Source organism: Hypoxylon fragiforme (genome assembly GCF_022984875.1).
Source record: "Hypoxylon fragiforme strain CBS 206.31 chromosome Unknown GGS25scaffold_9, whole genome shotgun sequence".
In the NCBI taxonomy this organism is placed as follows: Eukaryota; Fungi; Ascomycota; class Sordariomycetes; order Xylariales; family Hypoxylaceae; genus Hypoxylon; species Hypoxylon fragiforme.
Window position 1 is genome coordinate 1,256,748 of NW_026054764.1, and position 10,715 is coordinate 1,267,462.

Genomic DNA, 10,715 nt, shown 5'->3' on the forward strand with positions numbered 1-10,715 from the left:
AGTGTGGGCGGCAGAACCTTTTGAATTGCTTAGCTGCAAGAAAAAAAAAAGTTGTAAATCCATTTGAGTCTCCACCAACCACCTTTCTTCCAAAGAAATAATCACCCATCCTCTTCACTTCAACCATCCCCTTCTACCAAAACCTCGCAAGCTCACATACTAGAGCGCGATGGGTACCGGTAAGAAGGAACGTAGCCGGCTGGCCCGGCAGGGCAAGTCGGGTACCGGTATGGACAACATTAAGATCAAGGGCGAGAACTTTTATCGTTCTGCAAAGAAGGTCAAGACCTTGAATATGCGCAAGGACGATGGACCCACGCGAAACGCCGAAGGTCAGATCACACAGTCTGCCAGGTATCAGTCGAGAGATCTTCCTGCTGCTCGTGTTGAGCCAAACAGAAAATGGTTCACCAACACTCGTGTCATCTCCCAGGACTCTCTCAAGGCTTTTCGCGATGCTATGGCCGAGAAGGCAAATGACCCGTACCAAGTCCTGCTGAAGTCGAACAAGCTCCCTATGTCGTTGATCAGAGACAACTCGGACACCAAGAACGGGTTGAAGCAACACAAGGCCAAGATGACCATCGAGAGTTCTCCTTTCGCAGATGCGTTCGGTCCTAAATCCCAGCGCAAGAGAGTCAAGTTGGGTGTGAGCAGTCTGACAGATCTAGCTGAGGATACCGAGAAGAGTATGGACACATATAAAGATCGTCTCGAGCAAGCGAAACTACTGAGTGGCAACTCGGGTGTTGATCTTGAAGGAGTTAGTGAGAGTCATCCCGAAGGCGCGGATGCGCTTACAGTAGCCGTCGAACCCATTTTCAACAAAGGGCAGAGTAAGAGGATATGGAACGAACTATACAAAGTCCTTGAGTATGTTTTCCTGCAACCCTACAAGCTCTCGTCTTTGCTTTCTGATGCTAATTTGTGATAGTGCGTCTGATGTGATTATCCACGTACTCGATGCTCGCGATCCTCTCGGCACTCGTTGCCGAAGCGTGGAGAAGTACCTTAGAGAGGAAGCCCCGCATAAGCACTTGATATTCGTTCTAAATAAGACGGATTTAGTACCTACGAGTGTTGCTGTAAGTACTGGTTTTTTTTCTCTTTACCTATTCCACCCATATTCTGCTCGTTTTATTTCGATCCCAATGGTCTTAGTCAGGGTACTTCCTCTACATTCATTGTACATCCAGTGAGAAGTATCCGTTATACTGTTGGAAGATTAAATATCTACACTTGCTTTTCCCCTGTCTTCGGACTAGGAATTGGTAGAATCCCGTTTTGGAGTTCTACAATTAGTTAGGCCGTGTTTCATTTAGAGTTGAGATCTATCTCTGCCTTCTTTTGTGCGATTTATGGTAGATTTCTTAGTAATGATTCATACATTTCACATTTCCACTCCCTATATCCCAAGTCACAACATATTTGCATTAATGCTGACTTTTATTCAAGGCCGCGTGGGTTCGGAAACTCTCCACCGATTATCCCACTCTTGCTTTCCACTCAAGCATAACGAATCCTTTCGGAAAGGGTTCCCTCATTCAACTGCTTCGACAATTCTCACAACTGCACTCGGATCGCAAACAGATATCTGTGGGCTTGATTGGTTACCCCAACGTGGGGAAATCCTCGATCATTAATACCTTGCGCAAGAAGAAGGTTGCCACGGTAGCCCCTATTCCTGGTGAGACCAAGGTCTGGCAATATGTCACGTTGATGAAGAGAATCTACTTGATAGATTGCCCCGGTGTGGTACCCCCCAACCAGAACGATACGCCTGAGGATATTCTACTACGCGGCGTCGTCCGTGTTGAGATGGTAGATAACCCAGAACAGTACATCCCTTCACTTCTGGCTAAGGTTAAGCAACATCATATGGAGCGCACCTACCAAGTGAAGGGCTGGACTGACCATATCCATTTCCTAGAGCTTCTCGCTCGAAAAGGTGGTCGTCTACTGAAAGGGGGTGAGCCAGATGTAGATGGAGTTGCCAAAATGGTTTTACATGATTTCATGAGAGGCAAAATTCCATGGTTCACACCGGCGCCTGTCGTGGAAGGAGATCAAGCAAAGGGCATCGAAGGCCGTGATGGCAGGCTCGGCGAGATGCCAAGGAAACGGAAGAGAGAAGATGCAGAGAGCGTCCCAGATGTATCTGTGGCGGCATCGGCTACGTCTGTCGCGGATGATGGAGAAAGCGCGAGTCAAGATGAAGAGTTTGAAGGCTTCGACAGCAACAGCGATGATGAGTCATCAGAAGATGAAGCCGTGGCTGATAAAGACGATGAGGAAGATATGATACCCTTGGATGAGCTGAGCGATATTGACGAATCGGGCGGGGAAGAAGAAGGGTGAACGGTTGCTTCCATAGAGTCAATCAAGACGCCAGGTGGCATCCAGCTCGCCAATGCACACCCATCAATGGTCCATCACCAAGACTTAAGTCAGCCAGCGACGGATGAATGAATCCCGCGCAAGGCGCCTAGTAACGCTGCTCAGATCAGCATCCTTAGGCACTTCAGTGGATGAGCAACATACATGCAGCTCCGTTCATTCGACAGAAGCTTCGCTTGGCGTGCTATGCGACCCTTCATCGCATTTAAACAGCCCCAAAAAGTTATTAAATTGCCAGCCATATGCAGTAGGGTATACGTCTTTGACAGCTTGGGAGTCTATCTAGACATTTGGCCTTGCGAAGGAGGAGGGGGGAGGTTTGCTAAATGCATAGCCCACCGAGACAGACACCTGGTCCTGATCGTATGCTCTATAGGAGCGATATGTCGACAATGCTAGAAATATCTAGAAACTAAAACTCAGTAAAATATCATAATAAAAATGCTGGGGCAAAGACCACAGAGAACCTTTAATCAATTGTGCTTATGCATTCTCCTTTTAACGTGAATGTAAGTTGTCTCGAGGTTTTTGGGTACGCGCACCTACTAAGTAAGTGAGGTAAGACAGACCTACCTCCTACCTTGTACAAGTCAAACCAGAGACCTGCTCATTTTGGGCGATGCCCCTTCCCACGAATTTATAAATTCAAATGCAGTTGAACCCGATTCGCTCGAGGTTGGTGTTTCTTCGGTGGTCTCAATCTCGTCATTTAAAGAGATTTGAGATTGTCATCTCCTGAACATACGGAAACCGGTAAGAACGACGGCTGAGATGGTAAAAGGTTCTACAAACTGGGAAGTGTTTACTTCCCTTATTATACTTGATGAACCATGAGCTCTCAATTTTATGTTAATAGCTTCACTTTATATACCATTGCTTGGTGCCTTCGTATGCAATTGGCTTCACCATCCTCAATCCAACGCTTTTAGATCAACCTGTCTTGGGAGAACCCCCTTTACACAAACCGACCCGCATTGTCTTGGACTAAAAGCCTCTCAAGATTCTGACGTTAAATGTACTGTGCTTTGCCACGATGCTGCTGCCCGTGTTGCTCATCACCTTCTTGGCCGCATTCAGCTCCGTTGGTGATGCTTCCGTTCGGGTAAACGCTAGATGCGGCTTCCATATCACGGCATCGGGAGGCTTCAATGGCTCCATCGGGGAGTTGCAAAACGGCCAAATAAGAGGAAGCGATGAGCTATCGCCGACGCTCTTCACTTGGTTCGGGGATTCTTTCACGGATCAGCAGGGCAGGGGATGCTGGTGGACGCGTATGACCTGTTCGCCCTGCTCTACCTAAATATTGATTTATCATTTTGTGGCTTCACTTGTCGCTAATGCAAAATCTGGACTTATAGCCCCAACGTCTGCTCTCCAGTGCGATTGGAACCAACGGCCGGATCACGGCTTCGAGATTGGCTGCTATGGTGGTCTATCGTATAGGGACCAGTCCACATTCTACGAGTGCTGCACCGGCGACGGCGACGAGGTCGACATCTACCTTGAGCCCAATGGCGTCAGGTGCTCCGAAATCACACTGCACGCCGACAGCTGCCAGCCCCCGTGCGCCGAAGAAAACTCTTCTTTTTCATTACAATCGCCGTCGTCTTCTACTTCCGCGTCCCCTACTACTACTACTACTACTACTACTACTACTCGGACACATGCCCCCACTACAAGCATAACGGGAGAAGGCGGACAGAGTTCAAGCCCCAACCCGCAAACACCAAAACCCACACCCACCACCTCCCCGCCACCAACAGCCAACACCCCGCCCACCATCGCCGGCACCTGCGCCGTGCTCCTCGCCCAGGGCCCCGACCAGATCATCCTCGTCGACGCCGGCAACCCCGACACGAGCTACGGCGCCAACCCGGACATGCGCGTGCAGCTGTCGCCCAACGCCTCGGCCATCTTCGTGTTCGGCTTCGACGCGGCGGACGCGGGGAAGCAGTGCGCGCTGGTGTTCGACCTGCCGGCGCCGGAGCAGGGGCGGTCGCCGTATTACTCGTTGACGGGCCAGGGGGCGGTGCGCTTTGCGGTTCTGGACGGTCCTGGAGAGTGGATGGATGGTGGTACGGGGACGGGAAAGGGAAAGGGAAAGGGAAAGGGAGGTAGTACGACGTATAATACGAGGCCGAAGGTCGCGATGCCGCTGGAGAAGGCGGTACTTGTGCCGGGGGTCGGGATCGAGCCGCTTTCGTTCCCGTGTCCTGGGGTAGAGGCGGAGGTCGCGTTTGAGATGAGTGATGAGCCCGGCTCCGATACGTGTTTGGAGTATAGGCAGGATTGGCCGGGGGTTTTGGTGGGGTTGTATGTTGTTAAGTGTTAAGTGTTGAGATGTGAGATGTGAGATGGTGGATGTGGAAAGGGGTGTGTGAGTCTATCTCCCTTTTGGAGGTGGGAAAGGGGGGCATTTTGGAACTTTAGGACTTGGGGTCTTTATGGGGTTAGAAGTTGGTGGTGGATATGCTACTCTTTATTTACCTATTTTGGGGGCTGTTTTACTTCGAGGTCAAGGTCACCTACTATGGTGTTATGTTTTGGAGCTTTTTGGGGCAATGTTGGGTTGTAGGTGGTTATAGTCTCGGTTGTGGGGAGGTATAAAGGTGCACAATATCTGCCCGCATATTCATGTGGTGTCTATAACTGATGCACAGATCCGTGCGCTTATAAATGATGACTGAGCAGTTCTGTGAGATAGCTCTTATCCGTGACGTTCATATGTTGATATAAACCTACGGAATATGGGTAGATGTCTACGCTGTTTGGCTATTAACTCATAAATGGCTCTACCATCATGTAGTAACTTCGACAGACCCATTGGTTAGGTATACTCTATCGTTTGATAAGTTATATTGATGATGATTGCTCCTTAGGTATTTACCTAGATACGTTACTAGTCAGATACTCTTAGATCTGTGAAACTCGAGTGGTATGTGACATGCAGTCATCTACCTAGGTTACATCGAAATTGCACTCAAAGATTTATAAGATAGATCGTCGCTGGAGAGATTAGTGCTTGATGTGAGGACTCGTCCTAGTTGTTTCATAGATGTTTGCCTACCGATGGGACTACTTACTTGGGTAGGTAGGCAGTTCATTCGAACATCTATGACTATAGCCCACACTAGAAAGTTTGCCAAGGGGAGAAGGAATATCCTGGGAATTTGGGATCTAAGCCATGGATCTGAATGAGTTGGGTGCTTACTTGTATGATGTAAAACTTCCTACTGAAAAGAAAATGGAAAATCCTGGAGTGAGGTCGACGTTTACGGCGTCTTGGATCTCAATCAATACCTGGGTATGTATGTGGCTACGATTGAAATCATCCCCGGATAAGTTGCCGAATTGTTACTGTTAGTTTTAAGTGTAACAGTATCTGCCGAGCCGGATGGTATCAGAAGACTTCACGATACACCGAGACAACGTTTGATAGGAAGTTGTCATCGTTTCATCGCCGACTCTGGAGGTTAATGAGGCATTAGGTATCAAACAGTATTGGCATAGAATGGGGTTCATAATGACTTTATGAGATATTGGAGTTATGGTGGGTGGGAATTGATTAGAGAGTAACAGCTTCATACCTACCTACCTGGGTAGTACATACATGTGTGTAGTCATCTAGATGAGAACATTCTTTGCACGTGTTGCAACAAAGGCCCAACAGCTATCTCAAAGTAGATTCTCGGGCATTTCTTGGCATTCACATTCTTACATGTTCGACAGGAAGGTAGACCAATAATGGTATCCCGCCCCGAAGGAAATATTGATGCTATCGCCGTAGTAACGTTGCAATGTTTGAGCGGGAGCTCCCCTTAGCTCTTCCACTTCAGAACTAGGCCGCCGTGGTCTGACTTGGGGAATGGGATTGGGAATGGGAATAGGAGCCGGAACGGGGAAGTATCGGGGAGGCATCTAATGATAGGAGGCCGTCCAGATGGACACCTTTATTTCAGGATTGTTGCAGTGGAATGCTCCTGTTCCTATGAACATTAAGCTTGACCTGCGTCTGCCTGGAATGCGGGTGCATGCCGAGAAGCTTGTCAACGGACATATTATTGTTGCAATGACGCGCATGAGCCCTGTCAACCTCCATTAGAGTGCTTGCATGGTACTGTCATTAATCTGAAGCTCTCGTTGGTTGGAAATCGACCCCTAATCCGAAAGAGGAAGCTGTACATGCCAGGGGTTATCACACTGCGGGACCTGCTGAGACTCAACTGTCTCTGATCGAGATAGCAGTACTTGATCCTTATCGTTCTTGTGATAATCCCAAGAGTGAACACAAATTAATACCTGGATTAGACAACATCCATTGTGATACTGACACGTTAAAGTGCCTTCTCAATCAGAGCCGCAACATTGTCTCTCTTAACATGGATGGGCCTTGAGCCGGTGCGGCCGTAGGGTTGGGGATTCCTGGAGCTGGTTGGAGAGTGCCTCATCCGAACTTGGAAGCTCAACCTTCATCACTTATTCTCTTGACCGGGGTGCCACGCGCCGTAGGATGAACTCCCCTTTTGCTGTCGAGACCAAGTTCCTCCGAGAAACCCTCCGCGCTTGCGCCTCTGCCGATCTCACCTTAAACTGACTTAACCACCTACCTTCTCGTGCGATCTAATTAGACCGCGTGGATTCTTCACCTTAATCACCTGCTAGAACCAGTCCCTCCAAGTGGTAAAGGTGTAATTTCCGTGACTTGGGCTTGCGTTCGACTTACCAATGCAGTAGGGTTACCGGCGTCTGAGGGATGCTGTTGGAGCTTCTTCGTTGGTTACGTTGGGGTAGTTCAGTTCTATCTATCTGCTAAGATTTCAGGATACAACAACAGACAGTCAGTCATGGGTTTGGTTGCACGAGTTGGGTTGTCATGTCATGGTAAGTCAAGAACTACTTAGGCAGGCATAGGCTTGTAACGTTGGGATAGGCATCTGAAAAGCCACGAGGGGGAAGCTGACCAAAGGTCTGGAATGGATCTGTATATATAGAGGCATGTATATCATCTCTTCAACTGTTCGGATCTCCTTCGATCGTCAGCCCTATCTAAAATCTAGTATCACCAAAGTAGGTACCAAACCAGAGACTCGAGACAAGTATTACCGGTAGATCCAACATGTTCTCTTCCAAGTTGACATTGGCATCCCTTGCCAGCATCGTCCCATCCGTCCTCGCGGGTTTCGATGCCAGCGCGCAGAGCAATGTTGCTGTATATTGGGGTAAGTTGACGTGGCCCGATGTGTAACTCGGGAGCTTATTGCTGAGACATCACCATAGGCCAAAACTCGTTCGGTCAAGCAACTTCCCAGACACGGCTAAGCACATACTGCACAAGTGAGTGTATTCCATAGGTTACCTACCCAGGTCCCCAAGTAATTCCCCAGGTATCATCCTTGCTAACGTGTTGCGCAGACAGCAAGCTCAGCGTGAGACATGCAGATGATCTGTAACGACTGCACGTGTGCTGACTATAGACTTCGCAGATCATTCCCCTCGCTTTCATGAATGGCATCAAGACACCTATCACAAATTTCGCCAACGCTGGAGACAACTGCACGGTCTACGCTGGCACGCAGCTTCTGAACTGCCCGCAGCTGGAAGAGGACATTAAGACATGCCAGTCCGAGGGAAAAACCATCCTGCTCTCCATCGGAGGGGCAACATATACCGAGGGAGGCTTCACAGACTCGGCATCGGCCGAGAGTGCCGCGCAAAGCGTCTGGGATCTGTTCGGCTCCGACACAACCAAGGACAACCGACCATTCCGCACAGCGGTTGTCGACGGGTTCGACTTCGACTTCGAGTCCGTGACCCAGAACTTCGTACCCTTCGCCACGAAGCTGCGCTCGCTCATGGACGGCGACTCGAGCAAGAAGTACTACCTGTCGGCGGCGCCGCAGTGCCCGTACCCGGACGCGGCGATGAACGACATGCTCAACGGCGCCATCTCGTTCGACTTCATCATGATCCAGTTCTACAACAACTACTGCGGGATCCAGTCGTTCGTGCCGGGCGCCGCGACGCAGAACAACTTCAACATGCAGACGTGGGACGACTGGGCCTCGCAGACGAGCAAGAACAAGGACGTCAAGATCCTGCTGGGCGTCCCCGCCAACACCGGCGCGGGGGGCGGCTACCAGCCCGCCTCTGCGCTCGCGCCCATCATCCAGTTCTCCAAGCAGTTCGCCAGCTTTGGCGGTGTGATGATGTGGGACATGTCTCAGCTCTACGCCAACGCCGGGTTCCTCGATGACGTCTACGCCTCGCTGACAGGTTCCGCGGTCGCAGCAAGAGGAGTAGCGGCAGAGGCAGAGGCAGCCACAACCCTGGCCACCAAGATCAGGGCCCGAGCTACTCCGGCTCCCGTACTAGGTTAGATGGTGCTGGGCGGGCGCGCATGCCGATTCGTCGTGTTTCAGAGGGGATGCTGCTGGTGAGTTGGACTCTATATACTCGAAACTTGCGAGGGCTGCGGGGACAACAAAGCCCCGTTTGTTACATGGACTGATTGAATTTTCCTTAGGTACTTTGCGGCGTGGACAGTGGACACTGGACACGACAGACTTAGCCGGATGCTACCTGCAGCACACCGATATCAAGAACGACGCGCGATTTTTTTTCCTCGTGTAAATGGAGTGATCGCCATCAACAAAGCTTTTTGGAGTCGGCCTTTGACGACAGAATCGCATCGGAGTAGGAGTTGTGGCGGCTGTGGCGGGTTGTGGTGAACGCGGCTAAGGGGAGGAAGAAAGCTCTGACCCGAGTCTCTCGCTCTTCTTTTGGACAGTTGAAGCGTGTCCCTTTTTTGAAGAAGGGCTTCTTCTTGTACATACTTACCTTTTTGGACTTTTGTATAAATAACCCACAAACCTGTATATATGGCGAATATATCGACTTACCGAATCATATTGATTCGATTCATACATTTCTCTGGGCTTCACCCCCTGTTTGGTGGTTGATTATTGTAGATTTGGAGCCGTTTACTTGAAACTGGGCCAAGCCAAGATGTGAGCATCCCTTATGGCCGATACATCCCCCCTTGTCTCTCGGATATAGGCACCGTAGATCTATGTTGTGATTTCTACTGTGTCTCCCGCTTGACATGCATGTGCTTACTTAGCTACATGCATGATGTAATTGCGTGATGTGGGGTATTATTCACAGATTCGAAGCTCCCATTTTTGCGAGCTTCTCCCTAGTTTCATTCGATAGGTAGACTTGAAAGTTGATCGGTATTTTATATATTCAAGTATCTTTTAGAACTAACCTAACCTCCATAGTCTACTCATTACCTCTCACAACCATGTCGTCCCTCCACCACGTCCTCCTCCTCGGCGGCAGCGGCAAGATCGCGCAGCTGCTAACGCCACTCCTCCTCCAGCGATCGTGGAATGTGACCAGCATCATCCGCGACCCCGCCCAAGTCGGCAACTTGCAGAAGCTCGGAGAGGGGCACGCCGGAAAGTTGAGCGTCCTAGTCCGCAGCCTGGAGGAGGTGACCAGCGACGCGCACGCCAAAAGTCTCATCGATGAGGTCAAGCCGGACTACGTGGTTTTCAGTGCGGGTGCCGGCGGAAAAGGCCCCCCAGAGAGGGTAGGTTACCTAGGTACCTGCATATAAGCCACTCATACATATGCAGCTTAGCTTCGTGATGGGGTTTGATGGCCAATCGCGCTGATTGATACAAACTTACTTATCCTCGACCAGACTGAGAAGATCGACCGCGATGCCGCATGCCACTTCATCCGCGCATCCGTGGCTACCCCATCCATCACCAAGTTCGTCCTGATCTCGTTTGTCACCTCGCGCCTGCGGAAGCCGGAGTGGTGGACAGAGGAGATCTGGCAGACGGAGCAGAACACGACGCTGAAGGCGCTGAAGCGGTACTATGAGGCCAAGGTCGCGGCGGATCAGGTGCTGCACGAGGAGGGGAAGAAGAGAAAGGACTTCGCGGCTATCTGTCTGCGCCCCGCCACCTTGACGCCGGAGCCGGCGGGTAAGGTATTGCTCGGGAAGACGCCGGTGGCGAAGGGGACTTCGAGTCGGGCTTCGGTTGCCGAACTCACGGCATTGCTGCTTGATGCGCCCAATGTGAAGAGTTGCTGGCTTGATATGCATGATGGCGATGAGGACCCGGCGGCTGCGGTGAAGAGGTGTATTGATGAGGGCATTGATGTTGCTGAAGGGGAGCCTTATTATTGAATAGCAAGCAGCTCCTATATAGCTTTATCGGTGTTTTGTAGCTAGTAGTTTAGTACCTAGGTAGTAAAGATGGACGCCAATCGGAGTTTGGAAGTAATTTGCCTGAAGTTATGCT

At 50.3% G+C, this 10,715-nt stretch overlaps 4 protein-coding genes across 4 annotated transcripts; all 4 read left to right on the forward strand.

Annotated features, from left to right (window-relative positions):
- Positions 1-169: 169 nt before the first annotated feature.
- Positions 170-2,358, forward strand: GGS25DRAFT_525410 (nucleolar GTP-binding protein; the record flags this gene model as incomplete). Its single annotated transcript, XM_049264772.1, has 3 exons — positions 170-873; positions 935-1,085; positions 1,456-2,358. 3 exons carry the CDS (start codon positions 170-172, stop codon positions 2,356-2,358), a joined length of 1,758 nt encoding a protein of 585 aa, XP_049113031.1.
- A 1,067-nt stretch (positions 2,359-3,425) lies between these two features.
- On the forward strand, positions 3,426-5,038 carry GGS25DRAFT_534610 (uncharacterized protein). The gene is made up of 2 exons (XM_049265794.1): positions 3,426-3,677; positions 3,756-5,038. Exons 1-2 carry the CDS (start codon positions 3,431-3,433, stop codon positions 4,727-4,729), a joined length of 1,221 nt encoding a protein of 406 aa, XP_049113032.1. The 5' UTR covers positions 3,426-3,430; the 3' UTR covers positions 4,730-5,038.
- Positions 5,039-7,063: 2,025 nt separating this feature from the next.
- On the forward strand, positions 7,064-8,953 carry GGS25DRAFT_449376 (glycoside hydrolase family 18 protein). The gene is made up of 8 exons (XM_049258815.1): positions 7,064-7,077; positions 7,129-7,278; positions 7,328-7,390; positions 7,469-7,616; positions 7,675-7,731; positions 7,810-7,823; positions 7,881-8,830; positions 8,921-8,953. The coding sequence occupies exons 4-7, from the start codon at positions 7,514-7,516 to the stop codon at positions 8,772-8,774; spliced, it is 1,068 nt and encodes a 355-aa protein (XP_049113033.1). The 5' UTR covers positions 7,064-7,077; positions 7,129-7,278; positions 7,328-7,390; positions 7,469-7,513; the 3' UTR covers positions 8,775-8,830; positions 8,921-8,953.
- A 530-nt stretch (positions 8,954-9,483) lies between these two features.
- GGS25DRAFT_449305 (NAD(P)-binding protein) lies at positions 9,484-10,708 on the forward strand. The gene is made up of 3 exons (XM_049258813.1): positions 9,484-9,991; positions 10,043-10,054; positions 10,106-10,708. The coding sequence occupies exons 1-3, from the start codon at positions 9,701-9,703 to the stop codon at positions 10,598-10,600; spliced, it is 798 nt and encodes a 265-aa protein (XP_049113034.1). The 5' UTR covers positions 9,484-9,700; the 3' UTR covers positions 10,601-10,708.
- The last annotated feature ends 7 nt before the right edge of the window (positions 10,709-10,715 follow it).

Excerpts from the sequence above, each read along its gene's own strand:
- GGS25DRAFT_449376 (XM_049258815.1), top strand. The coding sequence starts at position 7,514 with ATGTTCTCTTCCAAGTTGACATTGGCATCCCTTGCCAGCATCGTCCCA. Across the intron at positions 7,617-7,674 it reads CAATGTTGCTGTATATTGGG|GCCAAAACTCGTTCGGTCAA; the intron begins GTAAGTTGACGT and ends ACATCACCATAG.
- GGS25DRAFT_534610 (XM_049265794.1), top strand. The coding sequence starts at position 3,431 with ATGCTGCTGCCCGTGTTGCTCATCACCTTCTTGGCCGCATTCAGCTCC. Across the intron at positions 3,678-3,755 it reads CTGGTGGACGCGTATGACCT|CCCCAACGTCTGCTCTCCAG; the intron begins GTTCGCCCTGCT and ends CTGGACTTATAG.
- GGS25DRAFT_449305 (XM_049258813.1), top strand. The coding sequence starts at position 9,701 with ATGTCGTCCCTCCACCACGTCCTCCTCCTCGGCGGCAGCGGCAAGATC.